Source organism: Balearica regulorum, chromosome 1, assembly GCF_011004875.1.
Source record: "Balearica regulorum gibbericeps isolate bBalReg1 chromosome 1, bBalReg1.pri, whole genome shotgun sequence".
In the NCBI taxonomy this organism is placed as follows: domain Eukaryota; kingdom Metazoa; phylum Chordata; class Aves; order Gruiformes; family Gruidae; genus Balearica; species Balearica regulorum.
Genome location: NC_046184.1, coordinates 27,814,724 through 27,839,251, shown reverse-complemented (window position 1 = coordinate 27,839,251; position 24,528 = coordinate 27,814,724). Strand labels below are relative to the sequence as shown.

At 41.2% G+C, this 24,528-nt stretch overlaps 1 protein-coding gene across 6 annotated transcripts in view; it reads left to right on the top strand.

Annotated features, from left to right (window-relative positions):
- ST7 (suppression of tumorigenicity 7) overlaps window positions 1–24,528 on the top strand; it is a 160,694-nt gene that overhangs the window by 77,140 nt on the left and 59,026 nt on the right. For 5 of the 6 annotated variants that reach the window (XR_012833766.1, XR_012833765.1, XM_075743715.1 and 2 more), the window contains exons 2-3: window positions 12,235–12,317; window positions 21,825–21,984. Coding sequence is in view for 4 of the 6 variants with exons in the window: in XM_075743715.1 (XP_075599830.1) it covers window positions 12,235–12,317; window positions 21,825–21,984 (243 nt within the window). In the remaining 2 variants the exon portion in view is untranslated. Of the gene's footprint in view, window positions 1–1,009; window positions 1,077–12,234; window positions 12,318–21,824; window positions 21,985–24,528 lie in introns of those variants that run through there. The other variant, XM_075743729.1, reaches the window with a different exon arrangement.

Below are 24,528 nucleotides of genomic sequence, written 5' to 3'. Positions count from 1 at the left end.
TCGTGATTTATATTACAAAGGAGTTTACATATTCATTAGGTTTCTGATACATTTAATACATATTCATTATTATTCCGGGAACTCCTGAATATATGCTAATGTCCTGATACGCCTGCGCAGTTTCTTTCTCAGGTGGTCGTCAGGGGTCGTCCTCCTCAAATCTTCCTCTTTCTCCTCTTCTTCAGTGTACAGAGTTGGGTGACCTCTTCTTCATTATCCCCGTTTTGCAAGCTCAGCAACCTTGTTATCCATCCTGCCCAGATGGTCCCAGGCTTGTTGGCATGTTGGGCCTCCCTTTATCAGGTTGCCTCAAACTTTGTGTCTTTTCTAGTTCATACCCAAGGACTATTCCCTAATTTACGGCTTCTCTTATCCTGCTTCTGCATTCCAACTATTTTATTAATTGTTTTCTTTTGTACTGGAGCATGAGACAGGCGAAGCCTGAGTTTGTGGGGCCTGACTCAAGTATTGCCAAGTTATATTTTTTTTTTTAATTATTATACGCTAATTAGATTCCCCTATTCAGTGCTCAGGTCTTACCAATCCTTGGAGAATGGAAAGTCGAGCTCCTGAGGTTTGTCTCACCTCGGTGACTCACTGCCTGCCTGACCAAACTTTCAGAACTAGTTTCTAATAGCAGACATTCGATTTGAGCCATCTTGGCCTGACTTTTGAGGAACTCAAAGTTCCCATAGCTCAAGTCAGGGTCATAGGAGAAACTTGCAAACAGGATCTTCAGCCATTACCTGCCTGTTTTGAGACCCAGTCTACATGCTGGAGTGGAAGAGAAGGGCAGCATTGCTGCCCGGCCGTGCTTCTGGCCCGCCCTCCCTTTAGCTCAGCATCTTTCTCACAGGGCAGTGAGCAAAAACCAGTGCAAAACCCAAGAAGTACCCTGCTAATCATGAAGAGAAATACTTTTTTTTTTTTTGTTAAGCTGCTTTCTGCATCGTGGTATCTGCAATCCAGCTGCAGTTTGATACAGCGTGACACACAGAATATTTCCCGAGAGTTATTTACTGAGATGTGGAGTGCCCTCTTCAGCTCCTTGATGTCCACCTGGAGAGTTCAGACAGGTAAATGGACATTTACTTTCACAGGTTCCAGGCTGGACCTAAACATGGGAGCTTCCAAACACAGCTTTGAATTTTCAAGTTAGAGCCAATACAGTATCTGACTGGGTCAACAACAGGGGTGAGAACACAGTCCTGTGCAGGTGTAATTTCTCATGCAAGCTTCTCGTCTATCAGGTATGCTACTTTTGGCACCTACTCCTTCGGTGGTCCCTCCGACTTCCGTGAGGAGACCCACCTCCAAAAGGATTTGTTAGCTTTAAACAGAAGAAAGGAAAATTAAAGAAGATGCTATTGGACAGAATGCTATTTCACAGTTGTTTTCAGCCAGGTCAGCCACAGCTCATGTTTGGAATTAAAACCATCAAGTATTCAGTAAGAAAAATAGCGAGTGTCTTGTGCTGGGATTTCATCAAAGGCTAAATCAAGTAACATTGATCAAGTAACATTATTAATGTTAATGAGGTAGTCTAAGTGGCATTTTATTTATTTTCTCATTTTATTTGTCTTCTCATGAAACAAAACAAGCTTTAAAACTACGGACAGTCTAGTTTTGTCTAGTGGACACATGAGACCCATGGAGAAATTGCCCTGGAGAGAGACTCACTACTGCCTGTAGGGACAGGAGGACCATCCTGGCCACAAGATGATCGTGTTTTAGAAGTCTAACTCCATGCTATACCTCTGTAAGGCCATGTGAGAGGGTTGCTCCCTCGGCCTCTGCCGTGCCATTTGCCATGCATTTGGTTGGAAATTCTTTCTCTGGAGTTTACTCTATTGAAAATCTGTATTATGCAAAATTCTCCCCCAAAGTTTGTCTCCTCCTCAGTCAGGTCCTGAATGCAGATTGCAGTTCTGTCTATAGTCACCGCAGAGCCTTTCCCATTTTAATAAGTTTTGGGTGTCCTGAGAGACTGGTAGACACTAGAAATTATACAGTGTTTGTCAAACCTGCTGCTATGCTTGCTTTGAAATACCCCAAAATGGAGGCAAGTAGGTAAAAGTTTTCTACTTGTCGTCTTTTCCATTTGGTACAATTACTGTGTGAGTCACTCAGCTTTAAGAATGGTTTGAAGGAGAAAGCTGATTATTAGATAGAACAGAATAATGAATCACACTTAATGGAAAATTCATTTTTCTTTTCTTTTTGTGCCACATTACCCAGACCATCAATTACTGGGAAAAAATCCCTGCCACATATAGAGATTTATCATAGGTAGAAATTTCTCATAGGAGAAAAATGGCATGAACACCCTATTGATTTTGTAAGTAGGAAGCATAGATGAGTTTTCAGTGACAGGATAATGATACTAGCTATTGTAGATCTCCAGGGAGTTTTCATGAGGTTGATGGCTCTAATTATGAAAATGTTTTCAAGTCACCTGTATTCCAAGAAGCACCTTCAATTTCTTGTATGCGAAGAGATCAGCATCTTAGAGACTTTCAAAATAGATGTGCTATCAAGTGTAAGGCTATCAAGGTTAGAACAGAAATGTTGGAATAGTATATTTCTCCAGAATTAAAAAAAAATTGTATCTGAAAAATAGTCCAAATTTTAGTCAAGATGCAAATTTCAGCCATGTTTTCTGAATTTTTTTCATTGCTGAGATAATTTTTTTGGATGCACAAAACATGATGATCCTCATCTTTGTATGCCTATGAATGCAACACACAAGCAAGGATGGAAGATGTAGCACTGCTCGTATCTGTAGGTTTTAGTGCTTGTATCAAATCCTGCCTGGAAAAAAAAGAGGCACAAAAGGAGGTTGCAGAGCGGCCGAGTGCTTTGTCCATGTGCCTTGTTTTATCTTAGCATGGGAATAACTCTTCTGACAGAGGTTCCAGGATAATGGAAACCTATGGGATATTTTCTCTTCTGTGAAATGCCAGGAGTCGGTGGTGAAAACTCTTTGCATGATTTGTCTCTCTAGAGTAGATTAGCCTTTGTTATCTGTGGCATTGGAATTAATCACTGTGGCAAACTTTTATTTTAGGGTACTCTTTAGACAGCTAATGAACCAAAGCCAAAATGATTTAATGGAGCTGTTACCTCCCTGAGTGTTGCATGAAAGAAGAGCACAAAACTTACCCTGTTCCATTGAGAGAACTGTGCTGAGCTGGCACTTGGAACAAAAGCCATTAATTGTCTTAAATGACTCCAGATAATGAGGTTTAGTAATTGGCTTTTGTTTTAATACAGCTTTGAAAGGCTAAACCACATAAATCTGTGTAATGCCTCAGAATAAGCAACTGTTAAGGTAACAGGTAGGTTTGACTTCCCAAACAATGCCTGTCCAAACTGGATTAAGCCATATCAGTTCAGTTACATGAATAAGTAGTTGATATTAAGAATGATTATAAAATACGGATTTGTTAGAACACTTTGGGGTGCAGAGTGGAAAATAAAGTCATTTTGTTGCAGTGCTTAGGTACATTTTTGCAATGAAATACATTACTATTGATTTTCAGAAGAGCCCAATTGCCTTAAATTGAAGACTTAAAAGTCTTAAAATCATATAGCTGATAAACTGTATCAGCTAGTACAGCTGTACTCTGAAGAGTTCAGTATACTCCTGCTTTCTCTTACAAGTGTGTATCTGAAAGAAGGCAGATGTCTATACAGAGTGATACTCTGCAGTCACATGAGAGACCATCAGGGAATGCATCCTCATTTGACTGTAGCATCATCACATCAGGATTTCCCCTGCTTTTGTGTTGGGGAAATTGCTGGTACACACGCATGCTGATGTATGTGTGATTAGAAAAGCAAACCACAAGCTAACTGTGAAGGTGCCTTCTCCAATATCTGGACTGGTTCTGCCTACAAAACCACCTTGTAGTATTGCCCAGTGAAGGAAATCCCCCATTACAAATCTGAGAGAGCACAGTGCAACACTGAAGTAAAAATTAAGACAAGGATTCATATTTCTTGAAGCTTTAAAATCTGCAGGGGAGACATGGATAATGACAGTGTTTCAAATCAATTTGCAGGCAACCTGATTTTAGAAGAATGGAGGTTGAAAGTGTTGCAAGAGAATTTGACTAAGAACCAAGCAACAACTCAATTTTACACATCCACATTTCTAAAAATCCAAATATTAATATCTCTACTCAATATGTCATTGCTCATCTTTAGTGCCTCGTTCTTATTTGGCCCAGTTCCTCCCTTCCACTTGCACGTTATTAATACCAGGAGTCTGCTTTTAGTATTAGGACACCGTGATGGTCGTAAAGAAATGCACAGTAGTTCAATCCCTGGCAGCTAAGGGATGTAAGGTCCCAGGAAATGGTTTCTCCCTCATTTTGTTTTTCTTTAAATGGAAATGCTCTGGGGGTTTGGGGGGTTTTTTGTTTCATTTTTGTGTGTGTGGGTTTTTTTAAACAGGGTTTTTGCTGCCAATATATTAGCAAATCTTGGTGTTCGTGCAGCATGCTCTGCAATTAACAGGAGCTGTGTAATTAACTCATGTCACCACTGCATTGTGAAAGCAAGAGGAAATGTCCCTGTCCCTTGGCAGGAGCAACTATATGGCAGCAGATTTGCATTATAATGGCTGCTTTATGGGGGAGAGTTAATCTTTTTTTTTCTCCATACTTTTATTCTCCCCAAATCCACAAGGTAGGGAGTTCCTGATCTCACACAAATGGAATAGCAAAATACTGTGCTTGAGCCTGGCTATCCTAAGTTGGGGTTAGTATTCAAATTCACAAGACAGAATGTTTTTCTTGGGGTGGGTATAATGCATCCTGTGCCCGTATGTCCAGCCTGTCTGTTCCTGGGGGAAAGTGTAGCAGCTGACCTTAGCAGAACATTCTGAGAAAATACGGTTGGGAATGGGAATCTTGAGTAGCGTCTTGTGTTAAGTGCCTTAGTTTGTGAGTCAAGGCTTTGGGGTGTATTTGATACCAAGGAATATCTTGTTGACAGTATCTTTTCCTAAATGACCAAAGCTGTTAGTGTTGGCAGTCTTATTTCTCCCAGTGAAAAGATACTTCTGAATCGCAAACCATCTTTTGCTAAAGTAAAAATAGCCTGTATTTACATTTGTGTTGCATGTGTCATTTCTTGTGTGTCTTTTTTGCTTTTGCTGTTCTTGTCTCTATCTTCTTCTTTCTACACATGCTGATTTTTATCACTGTTCCATTTTTTAATTTTCTTTTAACTCATGTCTGTGTTAGACTTGTCTATCTCTAATCTGGTTTTCTTTTCTTCCTTTCCCAAGTCACAGTAGCGTCTAAGTGGTTTTTTGTCTTGCAGATCTGGTTTCCTTGATTCACCTGTATGCCCTTCTGCCCTCAGTTCTGTGATGGCTCTTGTCTCTTATGAGATAGGCTTCCTTGTATATTATTCTCAGTGGGGATGAGCAATCTTAATGTCTAACAGGCTGAATGGTTAATGCACTCTGAAGGACACAGTATATTCATGTAAGTCCCAAAAGCTCCAGAACCAGCACAAACTAATTCCTGGTAGGACTGAGCCAGAATTTTGACTGATCCAATAACTTTTGGACATTGTAACATGAATATAGACTCGGTGTTGAAAAGCAGGCCAGCATTGATCATTGTGTCACTTTGGTCTTCAAATATTTAATGCGTTAAAATGTTGAGGAGAATGACTAAATTGAATTTGTTAGCAATCCTCAGGCAGGGTTGTTTGGGAAAAGATGGACTGAAGATTTGTTTCAGTTTTCTATGCTGGACATAATTTGCTCAGTGGACCACTGGGTCACAAAGTGGAGAGAATGTTATTGCCATCATCTGCAACCTTCAAAATTCTTTATTTTTCAGTTACAAGTAAATGAGCTTGAATGTTTTTGACGTGGAACTGGTGCTGTATTACTGCCTTCTGCTCTTTCTTCTCTTTGGGCTGTGCTTTGTGGCTGAACGCCTCTCCCATGATACCCAACTTCTCTCCAGAATAGACCATCCCTACTCACTCCCGCTTTTTATTGTGGTAAAGGTATTCTGTTGAAAGGGAAAACCTACCTTTAAGATGTGGAAACATGGAAGAGAGAACGTGGTGGTCTCCAGTCCAGAAACTTTTATTTCACTAATTAGAAATATCTGTAAGGGCAGAACTTTGTTTATGCACAACTATGTAGTTAATCAGAGTTCATTATTTATCTGAAGTAATAGGTAGCTTTTGGCACATCACTATTTTCTCTCACCTGGGCTGTGATCCAGCATTTGCTGAGAGCAACAGACGACTTCACTGGCCATTAGCTTAGGCTCCAGACGTCTGAATGTGACTCTCATTCAGCCTCCTGCCTTCTGGACAGAGTAGGTGGTAGAGCAAAGTGAGCGGGCATCTGGATTTCCTGTGCACAGCACAGAGACAGCGGCTGCTTCTGCCTGGAATGGCCACGTGTCTGTTTCTGAGTGACAATTTTTTTTTCAAGTTTTGAAAACAGATCTACACAAAGGCCTTACAGAAGGAAGTTCTGTAGCATTTGCAACATGTAAAAATGAAACTCACTCTGCAGCATTCTTAAACTTGTGAATGCTTACTTCTCGTTCAGTAATTTCGGTAAGAGGTCTGAAGAAGTTTAAAAAAATCTTGGTAGCTTCCCAGGGAAAAAATCCTGGTAAATGGTAAAAGATACTTGTTTCTGAGACAATACCCTGTGCTAGCTTTAAATCTGGTGGGGTTTGTATTTATATTGAGCTGGAGGCCATCATAGTATGTAATGCATAATTCAGCCTGCTTTCCCAAAAGAGTATTGTTAACATTGTTACAAGGAATGGGTTGAGGGTTCAAAAAGGCTATGTATAAATAGTTCAATTAAAGTCCAGAGTATGAAGTGCTTGGTACTCAGAGAGGGAAACATTTGTTAAAAGAAGTTTATTGAATTTTATTTTGCCCTCTTTGCTGACAGTTTGGTAGAAAAGTTCCTCACTGCGGCAACAGCTTTCAATCAGGCGTTGCATTAATCCATGCTGAGGCCCCTGTGAAATAACCCAGTCACTGCCCCGTCCTCTGTACCGTGTTTGAACACCAGCTTGAATGGATGGTTGCACTGAAAAGCAGCTGAACTCCTGTGTCCAAGGTCCTCAACGACAGGTTTCTTAACTTGTCGCCTGCCTAAAGGATTTGGGCTCTTGGCACTGGTGCTATAAGAATTCGCAATGGTCTGCATGCCAAGCAAATATTCTGGAGGGTGAAGACAGAAATTGCAGCGAAATTTCGTAGTGACACAGATGTTACAGCCATGATGACTTAAGGACCAGTAATGCACAAGACGGGCTCTGTGACTATAAGCTTTTTCTGTGTTTTCTGGCTATTAGTTCTCAGAAAAGTTACTACCGTACCCAGAAACCTTGTCTCACTTAGGAGCACAGAGATACTGGCACAAAAAGAGCTGTGCCTTCATGTGTATTTCAATAGATTTGGATTGTTTGATCTTTAATTCTGGGTTTGTAAGGCTTCTTTTTATTTATACTAAGTTATTGTTATATATTTAAGTTTATCTGTATTTTAAGATAACATTATTTCGGGGGAATTATTTTTCCTCTTAGGAGTGCCATAAATGATGCAGTCCTGTCTTAATCTGTTTGTGTATATGATTTATGTAACATTGCTATGAGATTTTTATTTGCACCTTTCTGTGCACATTCAGAAGTAGGTAATGGGGCTGTAATTTTAGTAGATCCACACATGGGAATAGTAGGTAGTTTGCAATGCTTCCTCCCCTTATGATCTTCTAATGTAATTAACTGAGAGAGCAGCACGATGGTACTTTGAGCAGTTTAACCCCTGTATTTCCCTCCTACTGTGGTTCCTCACATGCTTGAAATCTGAATACCTCAACTCCTTGAAGAAATTTATAAAGCAACATAGTCCTTTATCACCTTGAGTGATACATTTTACATGATTCAAGGATTTTGTCACTTGAAAAATATCTGGATTTTCCTCTCTTGTTTATTCCCATGTTCAGAATGAATCACAAGTATTGGCAATGAATAACATATATAACAGGAATGAAACAGCATCTGCTTCAAGAACATTTCAATTGCCTCTTTTGATTAGCCTCAACAGGGAGCATTAGATATGACTTGTGTGCTTTTTTAGCTTATCTGCCATGAATTGAGTTGGATGTAAATTCACCTCTGTGAGCATGCACAGTTAACAGTAAAGTAACAGTCCTTCCCTAGGTATTATACAGTAGGATGGAATGATTTACCAATGTAATATAGGCACATTTAGAAATGTAAATAGTGCCTTGTTCTGGATGACTCAAGTGTGATGAAAATGAAAGCAATAAAGAGAAGGGAAGAAAAATGGGGGTGGGTATTTGTCAGGCTAGGAGCCTCTCATAAGCAGACACGCTTGGCTTGTTTAGGCAGCATTTATAGGTCATGCTGGTTTTCTTTAAAAAAAAAACCCAGGCTGTACTGTATTCTTTCATTTCTACTAACACACCTAAAATAAATCATTCATCATCAAAAGCCTGTGGAAATAATTGGGATTTAACAGTAATTCAAATGAGTAGGTGCTGTAGGAACATCAGGCAAGTTTCTTTCTCTAGATACTCATTAGATGCCCTCTTTAAGTCCTACCAAGTTACAGGCAAGAGATGATACTCCAAGCTGAATAACTCACCATCTTCCCTTTCTAGACAGAAATAATTAGGCATACACTGGCATGTTATGAATTCAGAAGAAAGGACATACAGTACCACCTTTCACTGGTGATTCTACTTGGCTTCTTCATTCTGCAGTCATTTTCGGCCGGTATCTTCAACTCTTATTTCTCAGAAATCTCTGTTCCTCAATCCTGCCATTTCATCAAATTGAAATAGAAAAGAAAAATACTGCTATCCAACTTTAGGCAGATGGACACTTAGCATTATCTAATGGCTCTAGTTTACTGCAACACCCCGAAGGAAACCTGCATACACTACAGGATGTAGACATTGGATACGATAGTGATTTCTCCACTGTCAGAATGCTGACTGTAAAGAAATACTTGTTTTTGAATAATGATGCATATCAGATAACCCCAAAGTGGGCTGATTTTTACTTTGGGGATTAACATTATGAGAACTGGGCCTTGTAGTTTCCACTGAAACAATGACTGAATTCTCATAGACTTCAGAATAAAAATAGTCTGACCACAGATCCTCCAGTGCTTAGTTTTACTGTTTTGGAGATATGTTTCTTATTAGAAAATGTTTGCTTTTGTTAATAATATTTATGGAGACAAAGGGACTGGGAAGGTAGTTAATAATTGGCAGAAGTTGATAGTTTTCATAATGGAACAGAAGATTCTTATATTTAATGAGTGGGAAGAAGAATGGCAGAAGGATTAGGGAGATACAGTCGAGATAAGCAGCTCTGGTAGTTGAGTGCAACTGTAGCAAATCTAATGAGCTATTCCAGTTAGCTGGGAGTCTGGCCCATGTAATTTAAAAGCACCCAGTGTTGTATCTGTTCACCTATCCAGTTCCCACGACTAAGCTGTAAAAGTGAAGAATTGTAGAAGCCTATAGTAAAGACCGTAAAGGAGCACCAGTATACACGCAAGCGAAGAAGAAAGCGGTAACACTGACGCAAATGACAGATAAATAAAATCTTATCTCCATTCAGATCTGAGAGTTTGTCTATAAATCAGTATACATTGCTTGTAAAAGAGCAGTGACAGAGAAAAGCTAACAGCATTTCTTAAGAGCCTCATTCATTCTACTCCATTGATGAGCTCCATGGAGCTAATTTGTTGAGAGGGCTCTTCCAAATGGGAATACACTTTATTGATGGCAGTCAGTAATGATGAGTATCTCATCATTGCTTAAGAAGCTTTGTTCTCTTTGCAGCATTTCTTAGTGAAACAGGCAATAGGAATTTAAAGCAAATCGACTATATCCTTATTCAATGGATATCCTCATGTGGAATTTTCTAAAACATAGGAGGCTTAGGTGTGTTCACAACTTTGGAAATCAAATTTCCTTCAGTTTAATGGGAAAGTTTTTCCCGTTTAATAGGAAAAATTCCAGCATTCCATGAGCTGTGAAGCTATGGTGGAGGAATGGAAGAGAAAGCATCTCTGTAAAGTCTCCTGCTGCCTGACTTTTTATGTTATTGTTGGCACTGCAGCAGCACTGTGCTACATGGGGGACATGAACATCTATATCCCATTATAGCATATTTTCTCTCAGGAATATCCTGACCTAAGCAGGGGAAGTAATTTCACTGGCAGTCTGAAATTTCCCCAGTGACACAGTTTGATTATGTCTCTGGCTTACATTTGCATTCCAGAATGAGGAATGTTTCTTCTAAAGGACTCATGGGTGGTTTGCAGAAGCCAAAGCTATTTCAGTCTCTCCATTCCTCTTCCTTCTTAGCAGGTACTGGGGTTGGAGAAAGCAGGGACTACTATTTCAAAGTCAGCTTGTATTAGACATTAAAAAAAAAAAAAAAAAGAAAGAATGGGGACAGGGGAAAAAAAGAAATAAGATGTGGGAAAATCCCAGTTCCTGAGCCAGGGCCGGCATAAATCAGTGTAGCTGTGTTGCACACAGTAAAATTGGGGATGTTATGCTGATTTACACTAGCTGAGAACCTGGCATCTAGCTCATTTGTGAAAGAAAATGTACGATGGAATTAAAAACCACCAAACTAGTTCTTTATTATATCAGCTTGGTGCTTCATGCCACTTCAGTGGAGCAGAAAATGACACTTCCATTTTAACAGTTATGGCTTTTTCAAGAAAAAAAATACACAAAATATGCAGCCAAAACCCAAACAAAGCAGCTGAATTGCAGGATTTCAATCTCTTTTAGTGATGCCTTTCTGGAAAACAATTTTCTGTTTTACTAGTCATGAAAAATTAATCATATGTTTGATGATTTGTATCCTGCTGTTGTTGTCTTCTCTTCATTTTTTTGGCTCCATATTATTTAATTTCAGTAAGTGTCATTTCTGAAGGGAACGGAATAAACTGAGGGCCTCCCACCTACATATCTAGGTCTTTTACCAGTGTTTTTAGTGACTGTTTGGTAGTCTGCTACAAGCCTTTTAGATTTACCTGCTAACTATTGTCAGTTCACTCTTCAGTCACGGATGCCTGTACGTATACAAATATATATGCGTGTATATACATATATGTATATATGTATGAGAAATACTTTGGCACTGGTTAAGCATGAGACCAGTAGGGTTTTTTACAGAAGATTTTCTAACCCTCCATGTAGTTTAATAGAGAATGTTTTCATTTGTGGAAGATGGAAGTGATGGGAAGTTGAGAGTTTTCTTTAAATATCTAGAATGTGGTGGAAGAGCTCCAATTCTCTCTAGTAGCTTCTGTAGAGTGATCCAAAACCTATAAAAAGATTATTTTATTCTCTTAAGGCCACAGAGATTTTCTATGGGTGGCTGAGCACAACTACCTGATGATTCTCTCAGCAACTTCCAAAGTGTGATGTAACTAGAAAAGCCCTTTGAATTTCCAGAAGCCCATACAGATGGAATTGCCATTCCTTGCAGCTTGTCTGGCTTTGCTTCTGCCCTAGATTCCAGATAGTCTGGACAGCTATCCTGATTTTCACCTCTAATTATCAGAAAGCCAGTTAGGTCTTTTCCTAATCTGTTTAATGCATTTATTCACTGTTGTGATACTGAATGATTCACCAGCTTTAATGAAGTGGAATGATTAGGGAAATGTTACTATCTCCTACTTTATAAGAGAGGAACCAAGGTAATGAGAAGTCAAAGACTTTTAAAAATTTGTCCGTATAGTTTCACCAAGATCATACAAGATGTTGAGACAATGTTGAATGCAGGACATTGAGCTCAACCCCTAAGATTTCTAACTGCAATGGAGTAGCAAAGCAGACAATAAAATGTTTTCCATATATCATGGGGAACCCTGAACTGGGTGTCAGTGGAGCACTGACTGGAACAGGAAAGACCCAAACACATGTGCAACTGTTTTCCAGTGCTTTGTGATTGACTCTGTTGTGAAAACAAAATCCTGCTTGTGGCAGTCTAATGCTCTGCTTTATCACATGTTAGGCAGATGGAACAGGATGTTCTTTAAACTGTCTTTTTTATCAGAATTAAGGTAATAACTTATATGAAGTTGGAAAGCAGTTGGGAGGAGGAGGGGACACATGTGGAGAACATGTCCTGCTCTCGTACTCATGGTTTCCTCTCTTTTCTTTTTCAGTGAGTATGTTTTTGAACACATTAACCCCCAAGTTCTATGTTGCCCTGACAGGCACTTCCTCATTAATCTCGGGACTTATTTTGGTAAGTACTAGATATATTAATATCACTTTACAAATTGATTTCATTATCCAGAATGGGATTTCAGACTTTATCCAGATTAATAGGTGTGAGGTGTTTTCCTTAAACTTACATTTCTGCAGTACATAAAATTTGTATGTATTTATTTGTACTTATTTTTCTGTGGGAAAAAAAAAGAAAATGTTTCAGTGCTATATGTCTTTGAAGAAAAAACGTCTTAAAGGAAAACGTGCCCCACTTACAACCCTATAGTAATTCATAACAAGTGTTTGCACATTAAGCATTTCCATCAACAAGTACCACAGAAATAAAAAGATCGGTAAAAAGAAGAGGAGGAGAGCTACCAACTATCTCAGCTTAGCATGGTCCTCTTAGAAAGTTGTGGCAGGACTTATTAGAGAAACAGCGAGCAGGATACTAGCAATGAACCCAGTTCTGGTGCCAAGATTCCAAGGGATAATTATTTCAGATCTTCACTTTTAAAATCTTTCTCAGTACATATATGTCTATTTGCTTAAAAGTCTGAAGAGTATTTGTAAACCATTTAAAAACTCCTCCCATATGTAATGCCTGAGGGCTTCATTGTGCAAATTGATGCAGTGGAATGAATCATAATACCATCACAGTGCAGGAATCCAAAGCAGAGCATTTGCTCTGGATTTTATTTAATGTCTTCATAGAAACAAATGGAGATAAAAAGTCTGAATGTGCATGGTGTACTTAGGGTATTATGCTTATACTGGGCTTTTCTCTTTCCTCACTGCTGAGAGTTGGCTTTCTACTGAATAGAGTAGAGTAGAGTAGAGTAGAATAGAATAGAATAGAATAGAATAGAATAGAATAGAATAGAACATTTTCAGTTGGAAGGGACCTACAACGATCATCTAGTCCAACTCCCTGACTGATTCAGGGCTGACCAAAAGTTAAAGCGTGCCATTAAGGATGTTATCCAAATGCCTCTTAAACACTGACAGGCTTGGGGCATCAGCCACCTCTCTTCCAGTGTTTGACCACCCTCTAGGTAAAGAAATGCTTCCTCGTGTCCAGTCTAAACCTCCCCTGGTGCAGCTTTGAACCATTCCCACATGTCCACTGGCTATCAGGGAGAAGAGCTCAGCACCTCCCTCTCCACTTCCTCCTCAGGGGAAGGTTGTCTTTGGTTTAGTCTCGTTTGTTCAATCAGTCTTAGGTCCTTTGTCTAAAAACAAGTTGAATGCTTCTAACATCTGCTGGATACAAGCTGTAAACCCTCCCTCACCATACCAAACTAGGCATGTGATTGGGAGACCAATGAGACCAATTTTAGGAGTGTAGTTACCATAGTGGTAAGTAGAAAGAGACAGACATGGTTAGAGGCAGGTTCACATAACCTCAGATCTACTGACCTCAGGGAAACCCGAAAGCAACTAGGATCAACTAAACTGTATCAGTTTGGTGTGGGAAATCTGCACTTCCACATTGCCTGTAGCTGATCTAGACAAAGAAACAGCATCCTTGACTCCTGAATACCTGTGAGACTCTCATCACTTAGATGATTTCAGGTTAGAAAGCATCAGGTGCACTGCTGCTGTGCCTTGCTCTGGGGTTTCTTTGTAGCAGAAGGCAATTACTTGATGTCTGCACCTTGGGCATTCATCATCCTTATATGGATTGAGCCCCAAAGCACAGGACAGAGCTCCAGAGACATCAGCAGATCTTTCAGAATATGAACAGGAGCCAGACCTGTAAGACTTGGATTCAGTTCAGCACAACTCACTCAGCTGCACGGAAGGAAAATACTGGATGTTACCTTCAGTACTCTCACTCAGAAAGAAGAAACTTTCAAATGGACAGGCCCCACCGCCAAGATGAGAGAAATAACATGGGCTCAACAGGCACAATTCCGTACTTCTTGTTGGAGAGTGAAGACAGCAGAGGGACGTGGCAAGAAAAAGACAGTGTGGGCCCCATGGAAATACCTTACAGAATCAAACAGGAACAAAAACCCAAAGAGACACTAAATTCTGTAACTAAATTCCGTGTATAGCATGGTTGCAAATGTAGGTACATTTTGTACTGTAGTCATGAAGGCAATTTCTGAGGAATGAGCTCAGTAGGAGATTTGTGAGCAAGAAATTTCTAAGTGCTGTACTTTGATGGAAAGTACAAGAAGGAAGTGGCAAGGAGTATTCAAGACTGATATGCAGAAGGGAGAAAAGGGCACCGACAGAAGCCTTCCAAGAAGAGATTAGACTGAGTGAGCCTTAACCAAAGAAATTCACTAAATGCAGTATGACAAAGTCCATTATGAACTAGTTGAAGGAACAGTGAGGTGATGGAGGTGTAGATACAGACTGAAAGAAGATTGAAAGCCTTCTTTGTGGACCTTCGCTGCTGCTATCAGTTGTTGTCTGCTGTTCATATGCCACCATCCTAAATGTGCAAAAGATATATAGGCCAGGAGGGTAACGGCCAGGAACGATTGTGGGGACTGGTGTCTGTGCTGAGAGGAACATGTGGTCTGTAAATTGCATGATGGAAAGGGAGCTCAGCAGACGTGGTCATGGAAAGAAGAAACTGCAAGTTGAACAGACAGCATCAGGAAAGGCAGCTGAGTAAGTTCTAGTGAGGTAGTGCTAGCCACTCACTAGCCCAATTATGCTTCAGATTAATTATTTCTTAATAATCTTGCTGTTTACCAGTGGCCCTGTAACATGCTGAATTGCCTGCATTACCACCCACTTATCTGTCTACTACACAGTATCTGCAGTTCTAAAAGATTCTTAATCCTGCTAATGATACTAAGTGAAACTCTTCCATAAAATAAACATTCTCTTGTCAAATCTACATCGCTGGGGTATTTTTCAGACTAGATGTACTAATATTCCTTGGAATTTTCCACCATATGGTGTGGCAGATTTCTTTTCATTATCAGTTGGCTGCAATTCCTAATCAGGAGGAGTAATCACAGCACTGCAGGTTATGAAATGATGGAAAATTCCATCATTTCAGAAGTGTGGTAATGGACAAGAAAGTGAATCCTTTTCCTATTTCATGTTTTGGTCATGAAACAGTGACTCTGCAGAGTTCAGCTTTGGGCAATTGCATGCTATGTCACTCCCTTGCAAAACACTACTCTCCCGTCTTATTTTGTCTCTTTTCATTCTTTAGGTAATATTCTGGCCTTGCTGCAGGCAACGTGAGTTAAAGAAAGCAAGGATTTCAAACCTTTTTTCTTTTCTGGATAGTTCAGAATCGTATTTTTCTATCATCTCAAGCATTCTCCTTACTAATTACTTGACTACAGCACATAGTTTAAAATGAACAATTTATATTCAATTAATCCTTGCACTATTATTTCATGCATCAAAAATAGGAACCAAATTAAGTCCCAAGCTGCATTAGAAATACTGTATTGGAAACTTGGTTGCACCACAGTTACTTCTAATCCAGTAAAAAACAGGGTTCTGTCTCACGGAATACAAGGAGCTGTATTGTATTCTGTGTCTGAGAGGCTAAGGTTTTCCACAGGTAGGGTAATAAAGCTGTCATGAAGCACAACTGACGTCCAGTAAATGCTGTGAACTGGAACTATGTAAATGCCACTGAGATTTTTAAGTGAGGCCACGTATTTAACATACAGTTATCACCAGAGTGAAAGTTGTTTAGCAAATGCCGGTGGCATTTGCACTGCAAACTGATGGAGTCTAAGTTCTAACAAAGCTCAGGCAGAAGTGAACCCCAGTCTTGAATCTCCACCAAGAATGTCTTGTTACTATACTTCAGAGCTTGGAATAATAGTATGAGTTTTCTGCTACACAGTGAGAAACATTCTGCAGTGCACAAATACCAGGTCTTTCAGAGATAAGAATTAGAAAGCCAGTCTACAGAGATAGGGCGTGAGTGCTGAGTCTACGCACTGGCTAGCGCTGAGCAGCTGGGCTGTCTGCTACTACCCGAGCATGTATTTAGTATGTGAGAGTCCCAGCCTTTTGTAGCCAATGGTGCTAGTGCAGGAAGGCTGAGAGAGGACGTAAGTAATACAGAAAGGACCTGTCTTATTTTCTGTAGATATTAATTGTTCTTCTGCTTGTTTTGTTACCTTTGTGTAGTCTGCTGCAGAGGGGCAGAAAGGTGACTGAGTTCTGAGTGTTCCAACAGACTCCAGGAAAGTCTGACAATTGTGCAGGGACAATCTTTGGCAGCTGAAAAGCGATACATGGTGATTGTTCAAAGTTTCTGCATTTCTCAGCAGAGGCTGACAGGTCAGGGAGGGCAGAATCATTGTAGGGAGTTCCTAAGAAACTGGAAACACTTGCCAAGGAGCAGATGAGAGAGGAAGGGTCTGTAGGAAGGCAGGCTATAACCCAGTCCACAGACAAGAGAAAGGTATCACAAGTAGCTGGGGCCTACCCAGTGTTGAGAGAAGTACTCTACTTGGTCCAGGCAATATATTATTTTCTTTCCCATTTCTGTATTTCCAGAGGTAGATGAAGTATGAGTAAATAGCTGTTTATTTTGAATAAGCTGCTCATTAGCACTGCATGTATCTTCTCATGCTGACTCCTTGAGATAAGACAAATGGGGGTTCTGAAACCAGGACCAGAGTCTAAAGGATGCTAAACGGGTGTATTTCATCCAGAAGGAATGGGACCACATAGCTTTCAAGACTGATACACTGAGAACATGGTCAGAGGCATACTGTTTCTTGGAAACAAGCGAGGCAGGATGGGAGTATCTGAGTCACTGGCTACCCCTAATAGCTAAATAAAACAGACTAGGGGCTTGCTTTGTCCGAAGGCAAGTGGCATTGTATAGTCACATCCATATGGATAAACACTCTTGCCTCCCAAACCAGGATGATCTTTTCCATACTGTCTACTGGAAGCAGCCCCTGGGCTGTGATATCCCTAGAATATGTCCAGTTATTACCTGGGAGGGTTGGCACAGGCCAGGCAGTGTGCTAGAGAACAAACAGCATGGATGACTGAGCCAGCCAAACCTGTCCTGTGGTCCTGTTTTATTTATCAAATAGGCTTAACCATGGAATCAAGTTCTGCTATTGTTATCCTGTTCCTCAAGGTAGTAAGTTTCATCTAAATCCATTAGGCTGGTTGTTACCACCCCTCATATTAGAAGAGTACTCCAAATCTTACTCCTCTGAGACCTGGAAGCATGGTTACAAGGCTGAATGAGACTCTGAGCTGTGGAAGTTGCCAGCAAACAAAATCCTTTAGTGCTTCTGCTGAAGACTCAATACACATACACTAGGAGAGGACTACAGAGAATGTTCGCTGTCAGAGAGGATGCCTGACTCAGATATGATAAACAGGAAAGCATAATGCAAATCGCTGATAGGCATCACTACTTGGTCCAGTGAGAACCACCATTAAAACCATCCCTTGTGAATGGATGCATTTATGATGGAATATCTGTTCCAAAAAACTGGGCAGGAAGATCAGATACCCAAGTGATGCAGAATAGATTTGTTGCTGCACAGAGACATTAAATGACCTGGGATTGCCCGTATGTGAGAGCAGAGATAAGAAAGAGGATGACTGTAATGTTTTCATTGCACAGGGGAAGAGAAGTACCTGCACAGAAGAGCAAAAGCAAAAAAAGCCCAAAGCAAGTATCTGAAATGCATTAAGAGGAGTTATGAGTGATTAACCAGCTCTTACTTAATCCAAATATATTTGTCACATACAAGTTGTTTTTTCATAGGCATGCATTTGTAGAAATCATCAATAAGGGTTTTCCAAAATCAAATACTCTTACATTAACCATTACCTATACCAGATGAAAAAAAAATAAATTCTGGATTTGGATTTCTAAACACACAAAGCTGGAAATGTTCAGAACAGGGTTTTAACTTGGCCTTTGTGAACATAATGGTTTCAAAGACCCCTTGAGGGTCTGGAGATGTTTGACCCTGTTTGGATTTGAAAGCATGGGCACCAACTTTCAAAACCAACTAGAAAAAACCCAGAGAAGTTTGCCACTGCAGTGAAGGAGACAAGCTCTGTGAAGATGAGCTCCTCTCCTACTGTATGTGTATGACAGAAATGAGGTGGCCTTTTCTTTCAGAAGTGCTGCAGAATGATCTTTCGCCTTAATTTCCTCTCTGATCCAGATCTCTTTCAATGGGTAATTAATCTTTATAGTCAGCTATTATTCTGCCAGATGATCTCTCATCTGCTGAACTGTCAAAAGCTTGTTGACTTCACATTGCTTTCAAACTGGCTGCTACAGTTAGAAATCAAATTTGATTTATAGAAATCAGGTTTCAAAACAGCTGACACTGAGAAAGCTGCAAAAATTCTGTGAAGAGAATTTATTGTTTTGACTTCAGTACCGGATTACAGATTACCTTCTCATACACCGTGAACAAATCACTCCAAGCAAAGGCTTATTATGATGATGATTTATGGCTTTAATTTCTAAGAGACCGTATGCATTGAGATCTGGCTGATGTTTCCTGGCACTGGATTCACTCAACATCATTGCAAATATTCTTCAAAGCTGCCTTAAACAATTTATGAGCTTTAATGCCATTTTAAAAAGTAATTAATGTATTTGTAAGTCTAGGGAGGCAGACTTACAGCAAGTTCCTGTCACTCAGCTGAACTGTAGTAGTGACCACATAAATATACATTCTTTCTGCTTCTCCCCTCAGTTTCATTGAAAATCAGTGTGACAGTTTTCCAGCTGGTATACATTTGTGCAGGGCAAGTGAGCTCAAGCATGCTCTTGTGCTGCTCACTCTCCCTCTCTGGGTTTTACTGACTTTTTATCTAAAAGCTGATTATGATTGAAATAATGAGCAGCAATTTACTAGTGCATTTTGAAAAATCTATATTTTTCTTCTCTTAAAGTACAGAACTTGTTGGATACTGTCTGTAACTGCCAAGAGTTTTGAATGGCCAGTCTGGCAGCTGTACTTCAGTCCCTGACTTGTGTTACAGTGACACCCTTACCGAGTGTCCCTTGCCTCGGTACAAGACTTAGAATCTTGGATTTCTAACAGCCCCTCCCTCCGAGGCCTTGGACAGGTAGAACTGTGGCTTGTGTGCATTGATGTGTTCAAGCTTCAACATTTCCAAAGATGAAACAGAAACAGATGCTCACAGCAGATCTGTGACTATCTCACAGCACAGCTTTTCTCTCATCATTGGCCACATGCTGCCTGCTTAGGTTATGATGCTTACTTAGATCATAAGATTTAAATTCTAAACCCTTTAGAAAGTGTTGTGAGCCTAAGAGCATGAGAGCAGCTAAAACCAAAGCTGGCTCACCTGTGCCACTTTCCTCCCACCATCTCCAGCATTTGGAGGCAGTGGTGGGTGCCAGGGGAAGTGTATCAGCGCAGAGCAAGTGTTCTGTGATACTCCTCAGTGTTCTGTCCCTGGCTCCCAGGATTCCCACCTGGGTGGTGCTGGAACGGGTTCAGTGACAAACGCCCTGCGGAGCCCGTGTAAGGAGGAACCATCCAGGCTGCGTGGGTTTTTGGTGATTTGCCTGGGATGTAGACTTCACAAAGATCTGGGTGTGTTTACGTCTGGTTTCTCTGTGACCACCTGTTTATCTTCCCAAGTGGTTGTGACCTTTATGTGTTCACATAGCCCTTCTGTCTTCTCCTCATCAGACTGCTCCATTCTTCTGTGTTGACGTCTCCTAGAAGAGCCATTAGATTGCTTTGGGGACCGAGTGATCTCCAGGGCTGCCATGCACTCTTGTGTCAACTTGTCTCAAGTGGCCACCAGCTACATTCCCACTCCAGCCCAGCACAGCTAGGGTCAGCTTCCTCTGTATGAATACTCCAGATGCTTTAACAACACAGCTCAACTTAGGGGAAGCCTCAATGCAGAATGCATTGGAGTATCCATTGGAAAGAACATTTTCTTACTATGCCAGAAAGTTTATCTTCTGGTTTTCCCCTACAGAATGGGGGCGGGGGGGGGGAAGAAGGGTGTCTTGCCTACAGACAATCTCCCACGGAGACAGAAGTCAGTTTGATTATGTAAAGAGCTCAAGGGAACTTAAAAATGAAAAAATATTGTGGGAGGGAGAGTGTGGAGCCCAGCCTGAATCTCTCTGCAGGAGGTAGACTCCTGAGAGGCCTTCCAGAGCCCACTGGCTCCTGGCCAGCCCCCCAGAACCCACTTGACAAAACGCTGATGGTGTCAAAGATGCAAACGCAATTCTTTCACCTGTTGCCGATTGTGCCTAGTGGTAGTAAGAATTACTTTCTTTTTTTTCTGTAGAGATTTTGTAAAAGCTTTCAGCACTGGCATAAAACATGGAGACATGGAGTAATACAGGAAGGGCAAAGATAATTCATTCAGAATTTCTGGTGCCATCAGTATTACAAAGTATTGCCAAATTTTTCAAAACCCTTTGGATTTGCTTTTGTTTCAGTTGGTATATAGATGTTTGGATGATGATTCAAGTGCAACTGCAAAACACACTCATTTTACATAGTCATTATAAGCATGTGTGACTTTACAATTTTTAGTCAAAACCTTTTCCCTATTTATATGAAGTTGTCTTCATTTCCAGGTTTATGTGGTTTCCTGAAATATGTGTATTCTTACCCAAGACTATAATTTCATGATGAAAATACCACAAATATATATTTATGTATATAATTTCAATTATAATGGGTTCTTTTAGGCTATGGAATGATTTTCCAAGTAGAGCTCTGTAAATAATTTTTTTCTGGTTTGCTAGCTGAACCAAAGGCCTGAAAATAAAATTAATTCAGATTCAGCCCAAGTCAGCCAAACAAAACAAAACACAGTTCATTTGGGGGAAAAAAAAAAATCCTAAAAGAAATGGGACTCAGCTTCCTGGAGTTTGTTTGGTATTTTTAACATTTTTAAAATTAAACTCAGTCAATTCCTTTGGAAGCATTACTGGGAAAACAAGCAAACCTGCTTTTCCTCACTTTCCCTTGACTGCAGAGGTAGCTGGGGGAAAGATGAGGCAAGGAGTCCTGACTGCAGCACTCCATTTACATGGCTGATCTCAGACGTTTTTTAGCAGACGTCAATTTAAAGGAATGCTCCTACTAATTTTAAATGCCTTTAAAAGAAAGAATTTAACGTAAGGCTTGGTTAAAAAAAAAAAATGCTGACAAGATTCGAGATTTTTTACCTCCTGTAAACCAGGTTTTTAAAGCAATTGGTCGGATTCGGCACAAACTCGGATCAAATTTAAGCTCTCAATATGCCACAGGGAGGCCGGCTGCCTGCCAGGGAGGCTCGTCGGGCGGTGCGGCGAGCGGGCCTCGGGGCTCCTCGGGCAGGAAAGGCGCTGGCAGGTGCCTCCCTCGGAATGCGAGGGGAGGGAGGCGCGGATCCGTGGCAAGGCCGGAGTCTGCCTGCCTGCGCCTTTTCCCTTCACGGTTCCGGCGGAACGCTGAGGAGCGGGCGAGCAGGCTGACGAGACGGGGGAGCCGTTAACAGCCGCGCGGGGCGGGGCGGGGCGGGGCCCGGCGCTGACGCGGCGCGCTCTCCCTGTGTGTTGCAGATCTTCGAGTGGTGGTACTTCCGCAAGTACGGGACGTCCTTCATCGAGCAGGTCTCGGTGAGCCACTTGCGCCCTCTGCTGGGCGGGGTGGACAACAGCGCGCCCAGCACCGCCAGCGCCGCCAATGGGGACGCGGATTCCAGCCGCCAGAGCGTGTCAGGTGAGGGGGCGGCGGGCGGGCGGCGGTCACCCTCACCCTCACCCTCACCCTCACCCCGCGGCCTTCGGGGCGGTGTAAAGCTGGAACGTTGCTTCTTAAGGTTCCCGCGCCCAAGGTCACTCGGCGCGCTGGAAGATGTTCTTTTATGTGGAGGCACGTAACGGGCTCTTTCTGCTGTTGGCGAGCCGTGGCACTGGGCGCACGATGAAGCTGCTGGGCAGTGGTTGAGCCTGGCACAGCCGCTGCGGGCAGTCAGCCCTCCTGCCCAGAAACGCCCCGCTCTTACCTCGCCCAAAGGTGCCACGCTTGACTTTTGCCCAGGCCTGTCGAGGCAGCAGAAGCCTGGCACACCTTGTGCAGCCTGCCGTAGGCCCACGGTACAAATATCATCTCATGCTGAGCCGTGAGAACAGATAAGGCTTCCTTTAAACTTATTTTATTGTCAAATAAAAGGCAGGGCTGATTCATTAATTGCTCTGGCTAATTATAGCTTTCCAAATTCATGCAGTGCATACTGCTCATGCTGCATTGCCAATGCATCTATTTCCCCCTTGTTCTGAAAGCCCTGCAAAATTGCACGTGCTCTTTCTGCAATATAATTTCTAAGGCAGGCAGTATTTTATTTAAATTCTTTTGAATAATAACAAAGCTGTAAAAAAAAGAATCAGAAAAAGATGTTGGGAATGCCATCTGCTTTTGCATCACTTTATTTTTTAGATCATGTGAGTAGTATGTAAACCACATTTGGATTTCACTTTAGTAAGTGGAAGCATAGTGGCTTTTAATAGCTTAAGGGCTTGTTCTGTTCCTGACTCTGCTACCGATGTGATCTGTGCCTTTGGGCAAGTCATTATACAGTCAGGTTTTTTAAAAAGGCCTCCAGTTTAGGGGGCCTGATTTCAGGCATTGAGGCTCGATTTTCTTGAGCTTTCAGGCATTGACAGCCCCTGCGAGTTTCAGTGCAAGGAGTGTGTACTGCAGATCAAGCTGAAGGTGTCTGACTCAAAACCATTCAAGCCTTTAAAGTTGACCTTGACACTCCAGGGCTTCTTTTCTAGTTCATATGATTATTCTGAATGAACATATGATTGAGGAGGTGTTTTGAGAGCCTTACATGAGCAGTATAAGTGTATGAGTTGTAATTTTTATTATGTGTTTATATATCACTGTAATGAATACAAATTTACTTGCTCTGGTGAAAAAGACAATGTTAAATCAGAAGAAATCAGCTCTTACATGATCGAGAGGAGGATGTCAGTTTTGAACTGAGGCAGCTTGAATTCTGTCACAGCTCTGCCGCAGGAGGACGATCCCTGCATTCACATCACAGGGTTTGTGATTCTGCTGAGGCACTTTGAGTCAAGTGCCTGGTTGCCCGTGGATGGTTCCTCTGAGAGTCAGGCCAGCCTACCTAAAATGAATCAGCACCCCCCGCAAGCCCTGACCTTTGCGGACTGAAGAGAAGTGCTGGGGGAACTTGTCTCCCTGCTTGAGTGACTCAGCTACCTGGAGGGGCATGAATTGAAAACTTACCCATGAGTGATGAAGATGCTGAAATACTATTGCTTCTGGCTTGAGTTGGAGATACTCACTGTTAAAGAAAGTCAGGGCAGGAGCATCTCTGCTTGTGTTCCTCGTCTATAAAATGAAGCTTACCCATTTCAGGCTTGGCTTGTCATAGAAGCCATAATCTTAATATTGGAAATTATTTCAGTTTTCATTACGGATGTGCTCCTAGAATCAGTTATGGATTCATTAAAGTTATTCCTTTGTAAGCTTTTAAAATATATCAAAATTAATAAGTGAAGAAAAGGGAATTAAAAAAACCCCAAATTCAGTTATGGAGAAAACATTATTGTTTAGCAGCTGAGGTGCCTATGTCGTACTTGGCAAATTTTATTTCTGTTCTTCACTGTTCACAAAAACAGGCAAACAAAATTTAGCTTTGAACTCACAAGTTAAATAAAACGGGAGGATTCAAAAAACCATGCTCTCTACTGAGTTGTCCTACTTAGGGAAGCCTCCATATAGCACAGCAAATTCAGCTGTTGTCATTCCCATGTGAGGAGAGGCTGTGAATAGCAGCACTGCATGGTCCAGGCTATTAGATTTGGTTGAACTGGCAGAAAGTATGGGGTGGCTTGGAAACACCTGTGTGCACTCATCAGTGCACGCAGTCACACTTCAGCACCTCTGAAATAGCTCCCATGGTTTTAAAGCAGAAGGCACAATATTTTGACTAATGAGGTTCAACCAAGCATCTTGACTTTTCTGATATGAAAAAGTAATCAAGGGCTGTGTTTGCTTTCAGTGCATTGGCACTTGAGTCACAGTGTCTCTGGATAGTGTGTCTGTACAGATAGTCTGTTATTTGTGCCTTCAGAAAGATATCGGTGCTCAAAATGTGATCATTGAACAGGGAGCTGAAAGATTCAGTAAATCCTACTGGCTTATATAAAATAAGGACATAGTTATTTTATTAGTTTGTAGTGTAACAGTAAAGGCAACCTTTTCAGTTTACCATACATCAACACTGAGATATTT